This window comes from Eschrichtius robustus, chromosome 20 (genome assembly GCF_028021215.1).
Source record: "Eschrichtius robustus isolate mEscRob2 chromosome 20, mEscRob2.pri, whole genome shotgun sequence".
Lineage (NCBI taxonomy): Eukaryota > Metazoa > Chordata > Mammalia > Artiodactyla > Eschrichtiidae > Eschrichtius > Eschrichtius robustus.
The window spans coordinates 45,643,341-45,667,962 of NC_090843.1; the positions used below are offsets into that span (position 1 = coordinate 45,643,341).

Below are 24,622 nucleotides of genomic sequence, written 5' to 3' on the forward strand. Positions count from 1 at the left end.
CAAAACTCATAGGGGAAAATAAGGATCAGAGTGGAAAAAGATGAAATAGATACGAAAAAAAAAAAAGAAAGAAAGAAAAAGAAAAGATCAATGAAACTAAAAGTTGGTTCTCTGAAAAGATAAACAGAATTGATAAATCTTCAGCCAGACTCATCAAGAAAAATAGAGAGAGGGCCCAAATCAATAAAATCAGAAATGAAAGAGGAGATACAACCAACACCACAGAAATATAAAAGATCATAAGAGATTACTATAAACAGTTATATGCCAACAAATTGGACAACCTAGAAGAAATGGATAAATTTCTAAAAACATACCATCTTTCCAAGACTGAATCAGAAAGAAATAGAAAATCTGAACAGACCAATTACTAGTAATGAAATTAAATCAGTAATCAAAAAAACTCCCCCAAAACAAAAGTCCAGGACCAGATGGCTTCACAGATGGATTCTACCAAACATTTAAAGAATACTTAATATCAATTGTTCTCACACTATTCCAAAAAACTGAAGAGAATTCAATTTCCAAATTCATTCTACCAGGCCAGCATTACCCTGACAGCAAAACCAGACAAAGACACTACAAAGAAAGAAAATTACAGGCCAATATCCCTGATGAACACAGATGCAAAAATCCTCAACAAAATATTAGCAAACCAAAGTCAGCAATACATTAAAAGGATCACACATCATGATCAAGTGGGATTTACCTCAGGGATGCAAGGATGGTTCAGTATCTGCAGATCAATCAACCTGATACACTACATTAACAATATGAAGAGTAAAAATCATATATCATCTCAATAGATGCAGAAAAAGCTTTTGACAAAATTCAACATCCCTTTATGCTAAAACCTCTCAACAAAGTGGATATAGAGGGAACATACCTCAACATAATAAAGGCCATATATGACAAACCCACAGCTAACATACTCAACAGTGAAAAGCTGAAAGCATTTCCTCTAAGGTCAGGAACAAGACAAGGATGCCCACTCTTGCCACTTCTATTCAATGTAGTATTGGTAGTCCTAGACGCAGCAATCAGACTAGAAAAAGAAATAAAAGGCATCCAAATTGGAAAGGAAGAAGTAAAACTGTCACTGATGACATGATACTATATATAGAAAACCCTAAAGACTCCACCAAAAAACTATTAGAACTAATAAATGAATTCAGTAAAGTTGCATAAAATTAATATACAGAAATCTGTTGCATTTCTATTCACTAATAACAATCCATCAGAGAAAGAAATTAAGAAAACAATGCCATTTACAATGGCATCAAAAAAATAAAATACCTAAGAATAAATTTAGCCAAGAAGGTGAAAGACCTGTATTCTGAAAACTATAAGACATTGATGAAAGAAATTGAAGACAACACAAATAAATGGAAAGATACATATACCATGCTTATGGACTGGAAGAATCAATATTGTTAAAATGTCCTTACTACCCAAAGCAATCTATAGGTTCAATGCATTCACCATCAAAATACCCATGGCATTTTTCACAGAACTAGAACCAGTAATCCTAAAACTTGTAGGGAACCACCAAAGACCCCAAATAGCCAAAGCAATCTTGAGAAAAAAGAACAAAGCTGGAGATATCACATGCCCTGATTTCTAACTATGCTACAACACTGCAGTAATCAAAACAGAATAGAGAGCTCAGAAATAAACCCACACTTATATGGTCAATTTATCTATGACAATGGCGGCAAAAATATGCAATGGAGAAAAGACAGCGTCTTCAATAAATGGTGTTGGGAAACCTGGATAGCTACATGCAAAGGAGTGAAACTGGACCATTTTCTTGTATCATATACAAAAACAAATTAAAAATGGGTTTAAGACTTAAATGTAAGACCTGAAACCATAAAACACCTAGAAGAAAACATAGGTAGTACACTCTTTGATGTCAGTCTTAGCAGTATTTTTTGGATTTGTCTCCTCCGGCAAGGGAAACAAAAGCAAAAATAAGTAAGTGGGATTACATCAAACTAATAAGCTTTTACGCAGTGGAAGAAATCTTTAATACAATGAAAAGGCAACCTACTGAATGGGAGAAGATATCTGCCAATGATATATCCATGTGTGTGTGTGTGTTTATATATATATATATTTCTTAAAAAGCAAATCATACAACTCTGTAACAAAAAAAACCAATCCCATTAAAAAATGGTCAGAGAGCTTGAACAGTCCTTTCTCCAAAGAAGACATACAAATGGCCAAGAAAAACATGAGAAGATGCTCAACATTACTAATCACCACTAATCATCAGGGAAATCAAAAGCACAATGAGGTATCACCTCACATCTGTCATAATGGCTATCATCAAAAAGACAAGAAACAAGTGTTGGCAAGGATGTGTAGAAAAGGGAACCCTCGTGTACTGTTGGCAGGAATGTAAATTGGTGTAGCCACCATGGAAAACAGTATGGAGGTGCCTCAAAAATTAAAAACAGAACTACCATACGATCTAGCAATTCCACTTCTGGGTATTCACTCAAAGAAAACAAAAACATTGATTTGATATATGCACCCCAATGTTCACTGCAGCATTATTTACAATAGCCAAGATACGGAAACAACCTAAATGCCCAACCTAAGTGGATAAAAAAGATGTGGCATATGTACACAATGGAATATTACTCAGCCATTAAAAAAAAAAAAAAAGGACTTCCCTGGTGGTGCAGTGGTTAAGAATCCGCCTGCCAATGCAGGGGTCATGGGTTCAAGCCCTGGTCCGGGAAGATCCCACATGTCGCAGAGCAACTAAGCCTGTGCGCCACAACTACTGAGCCTGTGCTCTAGAGCCCGTGAGCCACAACTACTGAGCCCATGTGCCACAATTACTGAAGCCATGGGCCTAGAGCCTGTGCTCCACAACAAGAGAAGCCACTGCAATGAAAAGCCAGGGTGCCGCAACTAGAGAAAACCCGTACGCAGCAATGAAGACCCAATGCAGCCAAAAATAAATAAATTTATTAAAAAAAAAAAAAGAAATCTTGCCATTTGCAACAACATGGATGGAACTAGAGGGTATTATGCTAAGTTAAATAAGTCAGACAGAGATAAATACTGCATAATCTCACTTATATGTGAAATCTAAAAATCAAAACAAATGAACAAACAAAACAGAAACAGACTTACAGATAGAGCAAATTGGTGGTTGCCAGAGGAGGTTGGGGGATGCATGAAATAGGTGAAAGGGATTAAGAGGTTACAAACTTCCAGTTATAAAATAATTAAGTCACAGGGATATAATATACAACATAAGGAATATAGTCAATAATACTGTAATAATTTTGTATTGTGAGAGATGGCTAGCTACTAGACTTATTGTGGTGATCACTTGTGATGTATTTAAATGTTGAATCATTATGTTCACCTGAACATAATGCCAACTATACTTCAAGTAAAAAAAAAGTTAAAAAGGCTTAAGTGACATAAAAACTAAATATAGGGCTTCCCTGGTGGCGCAGTGGTTGAGAGTCTGCCTGCTGATGCAGGGGACACGGGTTCGACTCCTGGTCTGGGAAGATCCCACATGCCGCGGAGCAACTAGGCCCGTGAGCCACAACTACTGAGCCTGCGCGTCTGGAGCCTGTGCTCCGCAACAAGAGAGGCCGCGATAATGAGAGGTCAGCGCACCGCGATGAAGAGTGGCCCCCGCTCGCCGCAACTAGAGAAAGCCGTCGCACAGAAACGAAGACCCAACACAGCCAAAAATAAATAAATAAATAAATAAATAAAGGAGTTCCTTTAAAAAAAAAAAAAACAACAAAAAAACAATAAACTAAATATAATGCATGAACCCTGAATGAACCCAGGTTTTTTAAAAAAAGCTATAAAAGAATTTTGGGGACACATGAGGAAATCTGAATGTGGACTAGACATTAGATAATACTATGGAATCAATGTAATTTTCTTAGGTGTGAGAATGGTATTGTGTTTTTTAGGAGATTATCTTTATTTTGGGGAGATACATACTGTGGTATTTAGGGTGAAATATGTCTATAATTTACCTTCAAATGGTTCAAGGGAAAAAAGTCTATATAAATATGTACACATAGACCAAAATATGCATATAAACACACACACGTACACATATACACACTGATACATATATGTAGAGAGAGAGAGAAAACAAATACGACAGTGTTAACAACTGTTAAGTCTAGGTAGAGGTAACAGGTGCTCACTGTACAATAGTAAAAATTTTCTGTGGGTTTGAACATTTTAATAATAAAAGGTTGCTGGAGGACAAAGTCAGATACTTGAAAGGGACCTTTGAGACATGGTCCACTCCCCTCAGTCTGCAGATGAAGAAAAGCTAGTGCAGTGGAATGAGCAGGGGACTGAGCCAGAAGACTTGGGTTGTCTTAATCTTACTTCTGCAACTAACGTCATAAGCAATCTTAAGGCAAGATTTACCTTCCTGGGTCCCCTTTTACACATTGGTGAAAGGGATGAATTGGACTTTGTTTACATATCATTATCTCATTTAAGCCTCATAAAAATCTTATGAGGTAGGCATAGATCTTCCTGTTAGGAGGAAATTAGGGTTCAGAGAAGGGCACGGCTATGCGATGGCAAAAATGGGAGTGAGCTGCAGACGGACACTGGGTCCAGAACATCTCCCATGATGCCACAAAAACATCCGTGCCTCCTTCAAGTTCTACAATTCTGACTAAGAACTCAACAAAATGTGGTCTGATCCTGAAGCTTGCAAACAAAAGAAAAACAAATCTTCTAAAGGCAACACATATATATTATATGTGGGAGTAAGTCAGGAAATAAGAAATAAGACTGTAGTTAGTGGAGATTTGAGGTTCTGAAATTTTATCTGAACTCCAGAGGAGATAATGTTAAAGAAGTTAGGTTTTATATTCCACTTCTTCTTTCCAAAATGAGGATAATGCCTGTCTATCTGACTGTCCATCCATCCTCTACTTATATCTAAAGGATATGAACTATTACATACTAGAGTGGGACCCCCTGGGATTTTGCTCAATCTCAACTCCAAAGGGATACCCTGGTCACTGCACTGATGCATTGAAGAGGCATTAAACTTTACAGTTAATTCTCCAGGTCACTTCTTTCCAGTGGTGTCCACTGAGGCTTTAGGGGTCAAAAGTGGGGTTCTAGCAATAGTTGATTCCCCCTAAAATTTGAGGAGAATAAGCAGAGATATCTTAGAGCTATAAAAATGCCCTATTTTTTTAAACTAATAATCTAGATCTGATTGATATAAAGAAGCAATCAGTTTCAAACTACCACCAACCTTTGTGGCGGATATAAGGCTTTATCTGGTTCCAGACTTTGGTCAGCAGGCTGAGTTTCAGACGGTTATAAGGTGAATTTGATACTAAGTTTGCAAGGCACTGCAAAACACAAAGAAGAGCTCATCAGTGGGCCTGATATAGTCACAGCATAGAGACAAAATTTTAGAGCCTTTAATTTAGAAAGTCTTTATACTTATTTAAAAATCAGTCCTTTTTTTTTTTTTCAGGGGGAATAGCACTTGTACTCTCATTGGTACAACTTAATACTAAAGATAAAGCAGTATTTTTAGTAAATCATTTATTTGGACATACAGAGATTATAGGTATGATCAGACAAGTAGGAACAGACTTCCAAACAGGATATCTTTAATAAAATTACTACTTAGTTATATTCTTAAGTCAATTCACTTTTGGGCAATATAAACATTATGCAAAAAGAGAGAAACTGCCTCTGTAACTCACCGATAACTTGGCACATTTACCTTAATTATCTGAGTAAGGGTCTGTGAGGATGATTCAGCCACCAAAGCTAACAAAAGACATCTGTGCAACTCTTTAATGCTAGAAGCGATCATTACAGAAAAGGGAGTGAAAGCCCTTCTGTGGTCACTGGTATCTTCAGCAACAGAAAGAAACTGCTTTGAGCCTTCCAAGATGGCAGATAAAACTTGCAGAGCACAGGCACGCGTCTGAAATTTCAGGATGATGCACATCAGTTAGAAATCAGGACTCGAATCCCCTTCTTCCTATATATGTTTTTCATTTTCAAAGCATTTAGGATTCCTTTAATTGGAGGAATAAAGGCAATGTGATTATCCACCAGGCCCTAAGAGCAGCCGTGAACTAAGCCACCTGCGTGCCGCCCCAACCCCACATTTCAAAAAACCAACAGAGCCTCAAATCACATTGCTGTTAGGGTTTCCTACTGTTAAGGAATAAACCTAAGCTGCCCCACAGTATAAAAACCTGATGTCACAAGCATGAAAATAACTTAAAGATGAGAAGCCTAGTTTATTAAAGCATAAAGCCAAATGAAAAGAGAAAAGCAAACCGCCTGTGGGCAGGAAAAACTACACGCATCTAGGGTCTGTTTCATATCAAAGTTCCTGAGGACCTTCTGCTTTATGTTCCAACCTAAAGCATCCATGAGTGCTCAATATAGAGATATTAGAAACTTTGTGCATACTCAGCCTGGCAGGCACCATTAGTGACCCAACTTTCAGAAACATTCTAAGGTACAGAAAATAAAATCTGCAATAAAATCTTTGATACTCAAAGGAATACTATTAAATACAACTTTATGGATAGAAAGGAAAACATGTGCACCTTTATCAATGGACTGCTCTATTTCTCACGAATAGTGCCACTGCATTAAGATTTTCTTTATAAGGTTAAAAGATTACTTGTAATTGGTATTCTGATGATTCTGCAGTATTAAAAATCAGAAAAGAAAAAAAGAAAGGAAAAGAAAGCCAATTTAACCAAAATGGAATGTAGGTGATAAATGCAGGACTACTAATATGAAATAATACTGTACCCTCTTTGGCCAGCTAACCCCAAAATGTCAATTAAACCTTTCAGTCAGATATTTAAAAAGCAAGGAATCAACACTATAATTCTAGGATCTAATCTAATTTACTCAATATGAAGCATATCTTGAGTTCGGTGTGAAAAAGGTTTTCCAGAAAATCTTCAACTGTTATCTCTAAATTACCAAGAAATAAATCATTTCTGCATGCTTTTTGTAGAATGGAATCATAAACAAAAAACTAAAGATTTATTGCTTTGAGAACAAATTTGTAGTATAGTAGTATGAGTCTTTGGAATTAAGCATAATCACTTAAGGAAGGCAGGAAGTTGACAATGTATTAGGAAAGTGTGTGTGAGAGAGACAGAGAGACAGAGAGAGAGAGCTCGTGCACAAGTCAGCTGGTCCAAGAAGAACTCAGATGAGGTGCTAGCAACCCTTTTCCATAAAGCGCCAGTAGCACAAATTTTATAGTCTAGACTTCGCAGGCCACAGAGTCTTTGCTGCGACTACTCAACTCTGCTATGGGAGCACAGACACTGTACAAAGAAATAAATGTGACCGTGTTCAAATAAAATTTTACTTATGGACAGTGAAATCTGAATTTCATATAAATTTTACATGTCACAAAATACTATTCTTTTGATTAAAAAAATTTTTTTGAAAGCGTAAAAACCATTCTTAGATCATAGGTCATACAAAAACTGGTAGTTGGCCAGATTGGGCCCACAGGCCATAGTCTGCCAACCTCTGATTAGATTGCTGGCTGGTCTTAACCAAAAAAGGCGGATGTTATGCTAAACCTCCATTTCTTTAGAACATAATTAAAAATTACAATTTCAACAGCTCAACAAACCAAATAAAATTAAAAGCCAAGTTGTAGAAAGAAATAAACTAATACTCAAAAGTAAAAATTTTTCAGCTCAATTAACTTTGGTACCCAAAGTGGGAAAAAGCATTCATGACTATCACAGATGAAAACAAAAGAATGTCACTGAGGGCTTCCTTGGTGGCGCAGTGGTTGAGAATCTGCCTGCCAATGCAGGGGACACGGGTTCGAGCCCTGGTCTGGGAAGATCCCACATGTCGCGGAGCAGCTAGGCCCGTGAGCCACAATTACTGAGCCTGCGCATCTGGAGCTTGTGCTCCGCAACAAGAGAGGCCACGATAGTGAGAGGCCCGCGCACTGCGATGAAGAGTGGCCCCCGCTTGCCGCAACTGGAGAAAGCCCTCGCACAGAAACGAAGACCCAACACAGCCATAAATAAATCAATCAACAAATCAATAAATTTAAAAAAAAAAAAAAAGGAATACAACCAATATATTAAAAAAAAAAAAAGAATGTCACTGAAATTAGTCATTTTTTACCATCGAGGTATAAAATCTACATGGAAATATGATACTGTATCGAATTTTACTTCTCATAGTGCTGATTTATTTCCTTTAAACACTGTTTTATATACCTTTGTTGTTATAAAAATGCTATTCATGACACTGAATCAGGTTCAAGTCCTGCTTCATTTATTTTTATATCAATATTTAATACTGTTTACCATTCTATTCAGCACTTCCAGCAGAAAGTACTGATGTACAAGCAAACCATAAGAGGTGCAGCTCTCCAGAGAGCTCATTTTGTTAAGTGTTTATTGTCTGAATATTTACATTGGTAGATGAAAGCCTTTTTAATCTTATAAACATCAGTGCACTCAGTTTCACTAGAGGGTAGTTTTACCCCCTTGGGCACGAAGGCTTGTTCAAAGGTAATGAAACAAGAAAGCACTTTTCCTTTTTTGCTATTTAAGGATATAGTAGAAATTTTTGCTGAGGTAGCTCAGTCAATCCTTATTTTTTCCTTTTTTATGTATGTTCAGCCTCAGCATATTTCTGGGAGAGTGATGAAGTCGTCACTGCTGGGAACGGCTACCACTGAGGTTTCAATGCAGGGCACCTGGCTGTGCTTGTCTTTGGCTTTGTCCAAGTCCTGATTATTCTTCACATATGTTCAGGGTTAATTTCATTTGAGCACATCCCCAAAGCTGGGTGCCTTTTAGGTGGAGGCATGTGCATACTGTGTCAAGGTCTCTAGATTTAGAGACCTCCAAGCAAAGGTCACCTGTTCTTAACTGACCATAAAAGAGGAAACCTGATTACCGACCATTCCGTGACAGTTAAAAGTTTCAACTCTTTATTCTCTTTCCTAGTTATGCTATCTATTATCTAGATTTTGATTTGTTTCCACATTTCATAGCTCTCTAAAAGAGAAACAAATAATCATCATGGAATTTGAAAATCAGGATAATTCTACAGGTACCAAGAGGAAGGTATGCCCTACAGTTTGTCCCTTAGGTCAAGTCTTGTTGATATATATACATAATCTACTTTTGTAACACCTGAGGAAATCATAAAGAAGAAATTCTTAAATTAGTCATATTGTTACTAGTAGTAGAAGTATTATTTTAATTAGTCGTATTATTATACTGATTGCTCTATCTTGCCTGAAAACATAGGATGTGCTTTCTGAAGCACATTTCCAGCATGTAAACATGTGACAATTTCCCAAGTACCATCACACTGCCAAATCCTAGAGGAAATTTCTAAGTTTTCTCCTTCTCAATGAACCATTCTAGCATCTTACATTCCAGTTTCCTGAAAATAATCCCTGTCATTGTTGGTGTTCTGAATGGAGTAGTCCAATCATGTTTCCTTCTGCCCATTTCTCTCTGGAAAATTTCTCAGTATATCAGTGACAATTGTGCTTCCAACTGAATCTACCATAGGTCATATCAGAGCTGCCATGAACTCAAAACCATCATCACTGTGTACTTCAAGGAGAAGAGACACTATTTTTGTCTTGTCATGTTTCATCCTGGCTAAGACAAACTTCAGTCTATGCTATCCAACTCTATACTCACCAGAGGTGACCACTCAGCTTTTACACGTGGCTGCGCCTTTTAACCTAGCTCTGATCAATCCAGAATGCTGTTCTAATCCAATGACATGAACTAGTACTTTTTTTTTGGCCATTTCTTGCGGCATGTGGAATCTTAGTTCCCCGACCAGGGATTGAACCCGCACCCCCTGCAGTTGAAGCTCAGGGTCTTAACCACTGGACTGCCAGGGAAGTCCATGAACTAGTACTTTTAATTTTTGCACGTAACTTTCTAGAAGTCTTTCTAAAAAGCCTCTCTCACTGACATCATCTACCAAAACACCTTCTTCTAACATGGGTCTTGGTTCGCAATTAATTACACACTATGGACAGTTTGCAGTGGTGCGCTCCAAGACCTGTTGTGGACAATTATCATGACACTTATTTACACCCTTCTAAACCCAGTATCTGCTAAAAAATCTGAGTATATTCATTTCGCTTGCCATTACACTGAACTCATGAATTTTAATCATTACTTTGATCTTTTAAAAAACCTGTATAAGAATGATGACTGGTCTTCCCTTTCTCCAGGACCTTTGTGTGGCGTTCGTACTAGACCTAGGACTTCTCCAGAAGGGAGTTCTATATTTTTTTTCACTCATCACGTCTCTTGCATTACTGAAATTAGACAGCAAGAACATATCTAAGAAGTACCCCAATCAAGGAGGACCACTTTGCAATAAGTAAAATTTCTCATGGCAAGTCAAATGTAATATGTTTGAAAAATACAAAGATATAAACATCATGAAAATTATTTCAATCTACTTTCATCTCCACCTCCTTGGCTACTTACGGCAGCTCCCCTCAGCTGGAGGGTCTTCAAAAACATAAACACATATATATATATATATTTTCAACCTTCATAGCAGTTTTCCTTCCAATTACTAGAATGGCCTCATTATTTATTTATTTGCCACCACCATTTTTCAGGTTCTCATTTGCTGATGATTCAGTCAATCTGAAAAATTTCTACTGGTTTAACTATTTAGTATATTGGGTATTTGAAATACTGTACAAGGCATTTTTTTGTGTGCATAATTGAGGCTAGTTTATTTTTCTCCACCCTGTAAAAGTGTTGAAGGGTCATTTAGAAGTTTTCTTATATAGTAATTAGCTAGTCAAGGAGATGATCAAAGGGAGTTTCAATGTATGATGGATTGCTAGTCCTCCTTACTTCTAAGGGAAAAATCTTAAAAACAGAAAATAATACTATTGGCCTAACTAAAACTATTCATTTTGAGAGGGTAGGTTAATTACCTGAGGATAACAGATGCCATTTAGCATGAGTTTTTAATGGTCGTTATTTTAAGAGGAATCTAAACGGCAGACTATTTTCCTTATTTGGGTAAAAAGCTAACTTCTGGAAAAGAGCTAACATATCCAAGAAGAGGCAAATATTTGATCAGCCATAGTTACCTTGCTGTAGCTATCCACGACTGCCAAGTTACTTTTCCTTCTTTTCTAAAAATAAGTTTTTCTCATTAAACTATGTATTACTATTTATTACATGTGATTTGAAAAATATGGAAAAGTTGAAGGAAAAAAACCACTGTTGGGATCATATAATTCTATATCCTATACTTTCATAAAGCCTCATCAGCATTTCCCTAAGCCTTACACATCTTTCATAACCATTATATACCATGATGTTCCACTGAGTATTAAAGCCACTTTTAACTTTTTTCTATTATAAACACCATGGCAATCAACGTTTTCATAAAAGAGAGAGAAGCACAGCCGCTTCAGCGCAGCTCAAAGAGGACACTGAAACAATAACTCAGTGTGCTCATGCTTCAAGCAAGCCCTGGGGCAGGAGGTGAGCTCAGTGTGATCTCCCTCTACCTGACATTCACATAAGCCCATTTCCTATCCTCCTGCCCATTTAGTGGTTCTCAAGTCAGGACTTGGGTCGGTATTAATAAGAGCCTTGTTCAGATAAGATCAGATGGGGCAGAGAAAACAACAAAGACTTGTAAAGATTTTCTTCCTAGTTATAACACTTAGAATTTAAATGCTCTTACCTTTGGAGAAGGATCTTTTAACGTAAGAGTCATCAAGGACACAGACTGTGGGCTTCCAAGCTCAGGTGTATCAGGAACAAAGGCTGACCAGTAGCCATAAAGAACTTTTTTTTCTATTGATTTTATAGTAGAAAGAAAACAGGCTAATGCTCCTTGGCGAACTTTGGCTTGGTAAGACCTTTAATAACCAAATGAAGGAAGAAAAAAGCCTTTTAATTGTTTTTAAAAACATAAGCATGAAATGCTATTTATTCCAGCCATCTCAAATGATACAGTGGGAAATTCAACATTCTAAATAAATCTGAAAGATGCCAACATTTTAAAAATTATTTCAAAATGTGATCAAAACATGTTAAAGCAATGTGTTTATCTAACAAGTTAATAAAGTCAACCATTAAAAAAACACAACTAGATAGAGAATAAGAGGGCAACATTTTGATATTAGGAAATCAGTATTAAATATGAGATACTGCAGAGTATCCATTCATCCAACAGATAATGTACTGAGAATCCTTACGTATGTGCCAGGCACTGTGCTGAGGCTGGCAGACATAAACTAAGTCCCTGCCCTTGACAAGCTTATTAATGGCAGAGACACAGGGTTAAAGAGATTACAACACAGTAATCAGAGATAAGTCAAAGAGTCACATAGGAGGGGTCCCTAAGCCGGAATAGGGGGTCAGAAAAGGCTTCTCAGAGTATATGATTGCTGAGCTCATACTGAAGATGGGTAGTGGTTAACAAGGCAAAAGGCAAAAAAAGTGAAAGAATAACCCAGGCAGAGGAACCACATGTACAAAGGCAGATAAGAGAACAATGCAAAGCGCAGAGTAATACAAAGTCCCACGTAAATGAGACTCCTCCAAGTTAAACCACATGCGGCAGTCAGACTTTTAAGCAAGGTTAGAAACTTATACACACAACTCAGAATGTAAGGCATAAAAATATAACAAAATACTACTACCTCACTTTACTCTGCATGCCTCCTTCAGCATCAGAATAGTCTGACTCACTACTGCTGACTCTCTTCCAAATGGAAGAACTGAAGGACGAGGAGACTTGGTCTTTTCCTGCAGCTCCGCTTCCAGCTAATGGCAAACTCGGAACACCCAGGGAGGAGGGGCACTGAGTGTCCCCTTTATGCGGGTTCCGTCTGCCTGAGCCAGTGACTGGGGCTACTTCTCTTTCACCACTGGATTCTTCCTCCTCCTCCTCTCCTTGCTGGATTTTCTTCACTTTTACTTTTGATTTTTTCCTTTTATTCTGATTTTAGGAGCAAATGAAAACATATATATGATAGCTATTGGTAACTTCTCATTTGATAATTACTAAATATGTCCCCAACACGTAGTATGGATAAAGAAGAGGAGAAGAGAAAAAAGCGGCACTTAATACTCCATGCGTCAGGCACTATGCTAAGTGTTTATGTACACCTTACTGGACCATAAGAAACAAGGTAGGAAATACATGGGACAGGGCAAAACTTGTGACCTGGGTTTAATAAATTCTACATCTGTGATCCTGGGCAAATCATTTAGCCTCGCTGAGCTTGCCTTTCCTCATCTGTTTAAGTACAGACTAATGCCACCTTCCTTGCACGGTTGTGAAAGCATTCAGCCTTCTCAACAAAGGTTCTGCAAGAGATCAAGGTCTACAGAAAATGACTTGAGTGATTATTTTCTCAGGTCTCCCAAACAGGATACGCAGCTAGCACCACTCTAGATGCACAGGAGGGATGTTACTCCTTTACATACAATCCAGGTTTTAGAGCACTGGGGCTTTGTAGATATAAAGTAAAAGCCTGGGACTTCCCTAGTGGTCCAGTGGTTAAGACTCCACATTTCCACTACAGGGGGCACGGGTTCGATCCCTGATCGGGGAACTAAGATCCCGCATGCCGTGCAGCGCAGCCAAAAAACAAATAACTTAAGGTAAAAGCCAGTTTCTTTCTTTTCTCCTACTTCCTTCTTTTGGACATCCAAAGATCTTTGGAATCTGTGCTCTCCTCTGCATTCTCAAGGTCCCTAACCTTTAGGAGAGAAGGTCCTCATGACTTCTACCTTGAGTTATTAATGTGGCTCCAGACTCACACCCTTTTACTTGCTACCACAGTGACTTCTCTGAAATGCCCATCTGATATCACTCCCCTGTATCAGATGCTTCATTTCCACCACCTATAAGATAAAAACCCAAACTCCTTAGCACACTGTGTATGACCCTTATGATTTGGCCTCTGCTACATACTTGTCCCACCTTCCCCTCCACACACCTGACACTCTAGCCCATTGTTCAACTCGCATTCCCTAAGTCTGTGTACCTGTTGTTCCCTCTGAATAAAACATTCTCCTTCCTTCTCTGTACTATTACTCATTCTTGAGGCTCAGGTTAGCCACTATATCTTTTAAAAAGCACCCCCTTACTCCTCCATTCGTTGCCCTGAATGTGCTCCTAGAATACCCCCGTGAATATTCTGTTGAAAGAAATCATAATACTGCACTGTAGTTTTTTATTTATCCACCTTCGCTTTCTCCCCCAAATTCCTAAAACCACAATCTATGTTCCTAATGCTTAGCACAATGTCTGGGATACAACAGATGCTCAGTAAATGTTGACTAAGTGAATGAGTGAAAGAATTTCTAATTATAAGCATTTTAATCAGGTATTACATTTCTAGGTGTAATACCTCAGCCGTACATCTGTATGCTTTAGGTTCTCCAACAGAAACAGGAGGGAGATGGCAGCTATCTGGAAAGACTGGGAAATTTGGCAGTGGCAACAGAGACCTATAATATTTACCAGCTAGTCTCTTGGAGAAAAAGTCTGTTGACCTGTGGTGTTGAGCATTTGAGGGATGCGGATGCTTGGCTACGGGTATAAAGCGAATGCCCATTTTTATAGCTGTTACATTGCCTAGCCCGCTTAGAAGTGTAAGATGCTCTAACCGGTAGTTTTAGCAGTCTGATGAATTTAAATTTACTATGCTAAAAACCCTAAGTTGAAATCAAATTCAAGGTGAGTCTTTGGCACAGCAGTGATGCAAATCATAGAAAACACACATAGCAAGCCAATTAAAAACAATCCACAACTTAAGTCTAAATATACGTAAATGTACCACAGCTGGTCGAGAAGTGCTGGATTCTGTCTGCTGTGGTTTGATGGGTGGTCGTCCATCATACTGAGGAAGTGGAGTGGGGTACAACACCGTGGGCATCTCTATGTTTAGTCCAGGGAGTCCATGGAACATGGTTTTCTAATAATGATGATTAAGGAACACACAAACACACATACAACGAATCATAAAACAGAATTATTCACCATGTTCTGAATCACACAGATGAACAGATTAATGTTTAAAAGCTTTATTAAGGAAACTGAAATGGGACAGAAAATAGATACCCTGAAGGTTTAGAGCTTAAAGGAGAGTTTAATTTCATCTAGACCAGAGGGATCTGGTTTGGCCAGATCCAGTTAAACTTTAGATTCTAGTTTATTTACTTACTACTTTTATTTATTAATTTAAAAAATTTATCCAATCACTTTTGTCCAATATTTTATCTATACTTTTTTTAACCAATCTATAATTTTTATTTAGCATATCCATGTCCAAATCTAGCTCTCTGTTATCTATTAGGGAGTAGGGGAGATGGTACAGGAAAAGAACTAAAGTTTTAGTCATGATAAAACTAAGTTATCATACATGGCTTTGATCTAAGGCCACCACAAAGTTTCTTACTATTTCTTGGCTGAACTGAAGACAGCTGGATCCCCAGAGAGGTGGATCTGACTCTCCCACTGACTGGCAGGCTCAGAAGCCAAAGGATGGCAGCCTAATGATTCACGTCTTGATTGGCCTGCCTACTACGTGGGAGCTAAAGCCAAGGAGAAGCACTGGTTCCTCTTTCAAGTCCAAACAGATTCAAGATAATCTAAAATTAAACCATCTACAGATCATACCCCATAACCTATTCCCAATAAAATTTTAGAATTTTGATAAATTTACTAAAGATTTAGTCTTTACAGTTCTTAATTTTATTTTATTTATTTTTAATTAATTAATTTATTTTTGGCTGCATTGGGTCTTCGTTGCTGCACACGGGCTTTTCTCTAGTTGCAGCGAGCCGGGGCTACTCTTTGTTGCGGTGCATGGGCTTCTCACTGCGGTGGCTTCTCTTGTTGCGGAGCACGGGCTCCAGGGGCGCGGGCTTCAGTAGTTGTGGCGCATGGGCACAGTAGTTGTGGCTCGTGGGCTCTAGAGCGCAGGCTCAGTAGTCATGGCGCACGGGCTTAGTTGCTCCACGGCATCTGGAATCTTCGTGGACCAGGGCTTGAACCCGTGTCCCCTGTGTTGGCAGGCGGATTCTTAACCCCTGTGCCACCAGGGAAGTCCCAGTTCTTAATTTTAAATATATTTAAATATGAACATTTTATTCTTCTCTCTTAAAATATAATACCCTAAATCTAGCCTTGGAGTAATGACGTAAACTGGTCCTTATGTCTGGGGTGTAAACAGGAAAGACACTAACCACATGAGGACCTGGGGTTTAAACAGGCAATGCCTTACCTTTAGCACAGCCAGAAGAGCTCCAAGTTCATCAGTCTGTGTCAGTTTCATCTTCCCACCATTTAGAAGAGACTGTATACCTTTTAATGCATTTTGTAACAACTAGAGGGAAAAAGGAGACCACGTTAAAAGGTAAATGAAATTTGGTTGTCCAGGGACCAACTTTCTAGCACCACGTAGGATGGAGAAAGAAAAGCCTTTAGATGATGAAAAAGACTTTAGACAGGGGAGGGGAAAAAAAAGAGCAGAGATGAGGATCCAGAGAAGAAAGCTGATGAGCTACTACTAATTATTTTCTAGAAGAATGGAGCGCTTCTATTGAGTAAGAGTGGTCTTTTCGTACGTTTATAAACCCGCACGTACTAATCATGAGCAAGAAAAAAAAAAGAAGAGATGTTTAGTGGGAAGAGTACGATAGGAATAAAAATGCAGCAGCAGAGATTGGAAACAGGAAACCTCTATCATGCGGTAACCAAAGCAGCTCTTTTCACAGCAGCTCTTAAAAGCAAAGGAATGTATGTGGGGACAGGTTTCTAGAGGGCAATTCGGATCAAGATTAACTTTTTGGCCAGTAATGTCATTTCTAGGATTCTGTCCTTAAGAAATACTCCCTACGTGGAAAGAATGTGAACTGCAGCCTTGTTTGCAATAGTAGAATCACTGAAAAAAACTTTAATTTTCCATCAATTATGATAATTATTTAAGAAGCTAACCCTCTGCTACATATGAAACTTAACAATAACAGCAAGCACTTTTCCAAGCATATTTAAGTGCTTTTATCAACAGTTCATATACACCTCATAAGACCTCTACAAGGTAGTTACAACATTTCTCCCATTTCAGAGATGAGGAACATGTAGGCTCAAGAAGTTAAGTAAATTGCCAAGGTCTCCCAGCTACAGCAGTTAGAAAGCATGAAGTACATCAACAGGTATTGAAAAGATGTCCAAGATATATTAAGTTTAAAAAGGAGAGAGAGCTGCAAAACAGCATATTAAATATGATCCCATTTAAAAATTATAAATATAAAAAAAAAATTATAAATATGCTCATTTACATACAAAAAAATCTGGGGGCATGTAGAACAAATTGTTCCCAGTGGTTCTATCTAAGCTGGGGACTATAAGAAACTTTCGCCATCTTTGATTTGTAATTTTTGAAATGTGTCACTTTGAGTTTAAATCATGTTAATAAACTGTCATATTTGCATCAGGTTTTTAAAAAAAGAAATAAAATAGTGCAGATATTGTTGAAATCCACTCCTTTCCCTTCCATCTAAAAGACAGTCACTAGTCAGAAATTTTTTATTTCCGCTTTTATAGTCAGGAGGGTAAAAATAGTTTAAGAACCTAGAATTGCAAAACAAACAAACAAAAATGGCAAAACAAAACAAACAAAAATAATTTCTTGTAATTTAAACCTGAAAAATATGGGTTCAGCCTTTTTAGATTATAAACATCCCCTTATGCCTATATCTCTCGACAAAACTAATACAGCAACAAAATTAAACTCTTTAATAGCAGCTTTTGTTCTACTGCTGCTTCTAAACACATCTGTAACAGTCACAGGATTAGTGGTAGTCTCACCTACCATGCAAAACGTGATATCATCCATATCAGATGATTTTGGAGACTGTAAAGTGGTCAAGAAAGCTTGGAAGCAGATATTTTGGTAGGGCTCCTCCAAGTACGGCTGTCCTGGCACACTAAAAAACACACAGAAAAAGCAACTTCAACTCAGTCGCCTTTGAAATGGGGCTTGCAAAAGAATAAGAATTAAAAGTAACAGCAATACTGACTAATGGAGTTGGAATATACCCTTGAATGAAACTGTATCATAGAAGATTGTGCACTCTGGTTAATTAACTACTGCTGTGGACAGGCACGAGGCTGGAACAAATAGGAAGAAGAATGGTTTCCACAGGGAAAAGTTACAGAAGTCTGTAGTGAAACAAGTACACAGAAAGCGAAATCTTTTTTATTCTGCTTTTCAGTTCTTAGAGGGAAATAATGCAGACAGGTTGTCAAGCTAGAATCACACAGCTGAACCTGCCTTCCTAGCCACTGGACAACACTGCAATGTAGAGACAAGATATTACACATCAGTTCAAGCTTGTGCCACTCATTTTCTATTGCATGAATTTAGAATTGGGCAGCTGGGATTGGTTCTGTTCTCTTCAAAGAAATTGGCCTTGACAGATATATCTCACCAAAGCTTAAATTAAGATGAATATATCCTTCTAGAAGACTTAATATGGTTAGAATTTATACCAACAGAAAACAAAACCTCAACATATTGCACATATATCACTTTTACCATATTTTAGAAATAAAGTCCTAGTCTAAGGTCCTAGTCCTTCACTTCTTCATAAGCTTTCTTCACAAGCAACGTTAAAATTAAAAATAAACAACATAAGATGATGTCATCAGCAAAGAGCACAGGAAATGCAAAGTAGGTTATTTTTCTAAGTTGGCTCTGGCTTCAGACAGATTGAACCACCTACAAAGGGCCCATGAGAGGCCCCACCTTATTACACCTGGGAAGTCTGACTGAATCCACATACCTGAGACATAAGTTTGCCATACAATGCACTGCAGCTCTCCTAACTTCAGGGTCCGACTGAGCCAAGTCACTCAGCTTCATCAAGAGTCCGCTCTTGCCAAGCAAGTCTGGGAGGTACTGAAACAACATCACAGCCAATGTTGGCCGAAGAAAAGCTTCTAGGAAAACATTACTTCTTAAATAGATTTCTTTCTTCTTTTTTTTAACTAAAGGGAATTTAGGTACCAAAAGACTAGCTGCTAGGTAAATCCTTCAGAAAGGCCTGCAAAAATATGCCCAAAACACATCAGTAAGGATCAGCACTCGGTTGTGCTAGGTTGTTGCTGAAGCTCTTTCGTCTTGGCTGCATAGCTGAAGGGTCATGATAATAATAATAATGATTAATATTTACCAAGTGCCAAGCACTTTACAAGTGAGACGGAACTATTTTACACGTGAGAAAATGAGGCTCAGAGTGACTGAGGAAGGGTTACTCAACATTACACATCTAATTAATGGCAGGACAGAAACCTGAACACAGGCTTGCTGGTTCAGAGCCTGTGCTCCCAACCTTTCAAAGGAAAGACAGAATGCAGTTTAAACTACCTTTTGACACTTTGAGCCATTGCAGTAAACCAGGGCTGCCAAGGCTTGGAGAATCTGCATGTGTGTCCAGGAACTGCACTGCTGAATAGCAGAAATAGTATATGCCAACAGGAAATCCAGGTTCTGTTCATCAACAATCACCTATCAAGAGAGGGGAAAAAATTACATGATCTAACTTCTAGAAAAATATTTAATCCTTTTCAGACATGAATGCTCACCTGAATCAAGCTGTGTAAGAGAAAGAGAGCGCGCATGTATCCATCTTTTTTGTGTCAAAAAAATCAGCTTTAAAGACCGTGAAAGTTTGATCGAGAGGACCCCCTCCCTGCCCCAGGGCCTTGCTTACTTCTTCCCCTTTACTCCCTCTACTCAAAGTAGAACCTGGCAAAGTCCTTGTAACTTTTCCTTGAACTAAGCAGACACTGGTAGCTGTAAATACACAGATATGTAAGACTCAATCCGCTGAAAACTTTTAATTCAATTATGTTTCCTAGTAAACGCTCAACAAATACCTTGTGACTAAATATGTCTGCTAAATAGCTACTATGTCTCTGCCATGATGTGGGGAATATAACAGAAAGAGATGGCATATTCCTGTCCTTAAGGAGTTTATAATTTTATTGGGATAAAGTAGGCTAATCCAAGTACCAATTCATGGACAACTGAAATAAACCACCACCAAATGTTAGAAACTTGGTTAAGGGCTGTGGGTGCCACAGGTGACTAGGAACCTTTCCAACTGCCAGTGTTAAAAAGATGTTACCGCTGAGAACAGCAAACATTCAGAAGCCACCACATCAGTTTGAAAAATTCTAAACTTGAAAAGAGCCTTATTTCATTTAGCAAGTCACATGCAGCAGACACTGTTGGTTACCTCCAGCATATTCATCCCTCTTTTCTTGCTGGCAGAATACTGATCTTATTTGGGTGTCTACCTTCCCCACATGAGACCTGAAGGTAAACCCCAATTCTGCTAAGACAGTGGTTTTCCACCAATGGCAACTGTGCCCCCCAGGGAACACTTGGCAATGTCTGTAGACATTTTTGATTGTTCAAATTGGAGATGCTACCAGCATCCAGTGGGTAGAGGCCAGGATGCTGTTAAACATCTTCCAATGCACAGGACAACCCCTCATAGCACAGATTTATCCAAACCAAAATATCAACAGTGCCAAGGATAGGAAACCCTGACATAAGGGCTGAGCTGCATATGGTAATCATCTAGGGAGCACAGGTCCTCCAGGTGATTCTAATGGGCAGGCAAGGTTGAAATCCCTTGTTTAAGCCATTCATGGTAATACCATTCCCCTGATCAGACTGCTATAGAGGGGTTCTCGTATGACCTAGGTCTCTCCAGCCTGATATCAGGGAAGAGACTGCTGGAGAGTCTGTGAGGCAAGCTTCCTCATTCTTAAATAAAAGAGACAAAAAATACATAGTTCTTTTGCTTCTGCTGGGTGTTATTTATTTTCCATGGGATGCCTGGATTTTAAGTGTGAGAGTTGCTAGCTGAGGATAACCCATCCACTGAGGATGGCAGAATGGAAAGATGCCAGGAAGCCTCAATTATTAAGTGCCCCTAAAGCTGCATCCCTTGGGGCTTGTGATGTAAGATCATTTTTAAAAAATTATTTAGCTATTCTGGCTTGGCTCTTCTGTTTCTTACAGCCAGAAGCATCTTAGATTACATAATGCTAACTGGTAAGTTTTGTGCTAACTACATTCACATACTCATGTGGTAGCTTGTAGTAACAGCCTCAAATTTTGAACTGTTCCTAAAAAAAGATACCAGATTTATTTAGCAAGTTGGAAAAGATTCTGAAGAGAGGGGAGCTATAGTACAGACCTTCACATAAATAACAGGGATCTTTTTATCTAGGTCCCCTTGCCCCTAAGCTACTTCTTATGTTCTATGAAGACCAAAAGTAGATGACAAAAATGGTAGCTTTGGGAGAGGGGAAAAAATACTGGTAGGAGAGGGGTAGGGAATATTTCAATTTATTCATAGATATATGTCTTAGTCAAATTTATCTTTCCTGAAAAATTCTAAGACCTGGGGGCTTGAATGATATTGGTTTCCTGAACCGAACGGATAGGAATACCTCTGACAGACAAACCTGCAGAATCTTTTTTTTTGGTCAGAGTTATATTTGTTTTAATATAATTCTTAGTAAGGCATTTGCTTCTCACATTTGCACAGCTTCTGAAAAGACCAGCCTATCATACTTACCACAGATATAGTATCTCAAAGGTACTTACTTATTCTCAAAATTCATGATCTGAATTCTAAAGTTACCTATATGATTACCTGTAGTGTGTTAAGTAAATGGTGGATAAGCTGAGACAGTTTGCTGACAAGATGATTCTGATTAAGAGGCACCAGTCGGCAAGCGTGGACAAGAAGAGTACTGACGTCCTACCAAAAAAAAAAAAAAAAAAAAACAATCAAAAGGTGCTATACCTGTTAGCCAAGAGAAGACCCGCCCCCAACACAGCCAAATGAGAAAATATAAGTGAACGTTCACACTCCAAATGGGGAAAGATGAAATACGAGGCAGAGAGTAGGATGACAGCATAAAAATAGCATGTGCTAAAAAAGGAAAAGAATCAATATGATTTTTCTCAGGCTAAAGACTCCAGAGTCTCTACATATGTAGAGACAGTACAATTAAATAACCAAAGAAAGGATTCCAGAATATAAAAGCACACACTGAAATTAAAAATACCAAAGAGTAAGCAAACCAAATTTGCAATGTCACTGGGAAAATCAGAAATGACACTTGTCCAAATTTAATGTAAAATTAGGAATTCTTTTTACCTATTTGCAAATCACACCATTCATTCATCTATTGATGTTTATTGAATTAAAAAGCTCTGAGCACCTTCTCTGTGCCAGGTAGTGTGCCAGGGCTTTGGGCTCCAAACATGAACAAGCATATTCCTGAATCTCAAAGAGCTCACAATCTAGTGGAAGAGACAGAAATACTATTCACAAAAATTAAAGTGAATTAGGTGCTGAAAGAATTCAGTACAAATTCTGCGGGAACACAGTAATTAGGGAGGTCTTGTGGAGGTGATTTGTAAGCAGAATCTGGAATGATCTGAAGGATGAGTAAAACTGTGCCAGACAGACAAGGCACCGAAAGACACAGCAAGCAAAGGGAATGGAGTGGGCAGACTTGGAACAGGAGTAGGTGTGGAACACCAGGATGTGCTTGAGGAACAGCAAGTTTTAAAATGACTGCACACGGGGCACAGAAGCAGGAGTGACGGGACATAAGACTGGAAAGTCACAAATTATATAAATAAAGCAAAAGTCCCCGACTCCTCCCTTAATGCCACTCCCCTCCCTAGTGACGCACACTACTATTTTGTTGTAAACGCTTCCAAACATTGTTTTGAACTCTTTGCATCTATAAATGTACATTTATGTTCAAGCCCTCCCCACCCTATATTGGTCTCATACTGTAACTTGCTTTGCCCAGTTACCAATATGTATTGGAGATCCTCCCAAATCGGAGTTTTACTTTTCTAATGAGATTCTTTTCCGATGAAGAAAAGGTCACTCTGGCAGGAGAGCAAAGAATGGTTTGGACAAGGGCTGGAGATAGTAAGTTAGAGGAGACCAGTGGAACAATCCAGGAGAGTCATCTTGCCTGCGGGCCTAAGGCTTTGGCAATGGGAATAGAGAGGAGGGGATGGACTGAGAAACACTGCTGACATAGATTCTGAAGAATCCAGATTGGATAGGATCTGGGAGGAAGGAAAGGTGAAGAACCAGTGTCTGCACCTTTGCTCTGTGTGACTGGGCAGGCTCTGCGTGTTTGTGTGTGTTGGGGCATGGGACGGATTGGGGATGTAATGGGTGTATGGAGACAATGAACTAATTTTTAAGAATTGTCAAGTTTGAGGTGCCTGTGAGCACCAGAACACAGTGGTAAGACTGGGTCAAGAGTTCAGGGAATTCAGTAGCATCCAAGGCCTGATGTGTGTGAATACTATTACTCAGAGCCAAAGTACTTCTAAAGAGGCGGCAGAGAGTGCGGAGCTAGCATGGAGTAACAGAAAATGGCTGGGACTTTGAGACACTTTAGTTCCAATTCTAGCTCTGCCTTTTGCCAGCAATATGACATGGGACCTTTTTTGTGAGCCTCAGTATGTTTAGCAGTAAAACAGACCTAATAATACTCACGTTCTAAGATCCCTAGAACCGTGTACGGTAAAGTACAGTACGTGGTAGTAAGGAATTTTATACACAAAGTGCTCTGAATGCGGGGAGCGGAGGGACGGGAAGGTGGCACCAGAGATGACACCTGCAATGCTATCAGAGCAGAAGTCATCAAGCTGGGTTTTGAAAGAAGCTAGTTTGCCAGGCACGGCACGGTTCTTCCAGAAAGGGAGGGCGGAAAATGTGCCACGGACGGAAGGAGCAAACGAGCTTGCAACTAAGCACGGCGACGTGGGGGCGGGAAAAGGCCAGAGAGGCGGGCGGGAGCCACCAAGTAAGGTCCCTGAAGGGTGGGGCCGGGGCCAGCGGGCCTACCTCCGGGGCCACGCCGCTGCCCTCGCTGTAGTTCTCGGAGATGAGCTGGTCGAAGAGCAGGTGGATCTCGGTGCGGCTGGAGCTGCTGTCATCCGGGCGCAGGGCGCAGAGCCTGGCTGACAAGCAGCGGAACCCACGGCCCTGCTCGAGGGGTGGCTCCCGCTGCGCCTCTTGCGCCGGCCCGCTCGGCAAAGAACCCACAACCTCCGCCGCCGCCATCTTTCCTACGTAGGACCGCAGGGAAATACTTCCGGGGTATTCCCCGCTTTCGCGCGCCAGTTCCGGAAATGCCTGTTTCAAACCAGAACCCGAGGTGGGAGGGGTTCTGAGACTACAGGATCGATCCTCGGATTAGTGCCCTGTGAATGTATATCAGAAATTATGTGGGAGATTTTTTTCGCCGCCCACCTCTCCTTGAGCCCTGACTGAAAAGTGGGGACTCTATTTGTCCTCCCAGAGAGTTTGTTACTGGGCAGGGCTGACATTCCTGTTTAGTACTAAGCGTTTCAGATTCAGTCTGGGGTTGCAGGAAGGCCGCTGTGGAGGGGAGTGACAGAAACTGCTAGTTCGACATCCTTCTCTTCTTACATCGTATTGGAGCCCCTAAT

The 24,622-nt window shown here is 39.3% G+C and overlaps 1 protein-coding gene and 1 pseudogene across 2 annotated transcripts in view; both read right to left on the minus strand.

Moving 5' to 3' along the window:
- The window catches only part of HEATR6 (HEAT repeat containing 6), a 44,259-nt gene extending 20,026 nt beyond the window's left edge, over positions 1 to 24,233 (minus strand). The window contains exons 1-11 of one of the 2 annotated variants that reach the window (XM_068530347.1): positions 24,015 to 24,233; positions 21,780 to 21,887; positions 19,472 to 19,612; positions 18,888 to 19,003; positions 17,915 to 18,029; positions 16,325 to 16,426; positions 14,876 to 15,013; positions 12,728 to 13,026; positions 11,764 to 11,941; positions 5,768 to 5,974; positions 5,285 to 5,384 (exon numbers count right to left, since the gene is read on the minus strand). In XM_068530347.1, the coding sequence (XP_068386448.1) occupies positions 5,285 to 5,384; positions 5,768 to 5,974; positions 11,764 to 11,941; positions 12,728 to 13,026; positions 14,876 to 15,013; positions 16,325 to 16,426; positions 17,915 to 18,029; positions 18,888 to 19,003; positions 19,472 to 19,612; positions 21,780 to 21,887; positions 24,015 to 24,233 (1,723 nt within the window). Of the gene's footprint in view, positions 1 to 5,284; positions 5,385 to 5,767; positions 5,975 to 11,763; positions 11,942 to 12,727; positions 13,027 to 14,875; positions 15,014 to 16,324; positions 16,427 to 17,914; positions 18,030 to 18,887; positions 19,004 to 19,471; positions 19,613 to 21,779; positions 21,888 to 24,014 lie in introns of those variants that run through there. The other variant, XM_068530348.1, reaches the window with a different exon arrangement.
- Positions 8,687 to 11,591, minus strand: LOC137754957 (polypeptide N-acetylgalactosaminyltransferase 1 pseudogene; annotated as a pseudogene).
- Positions 24,234 to 24,622: the final 389 nt, after the last annotated feature.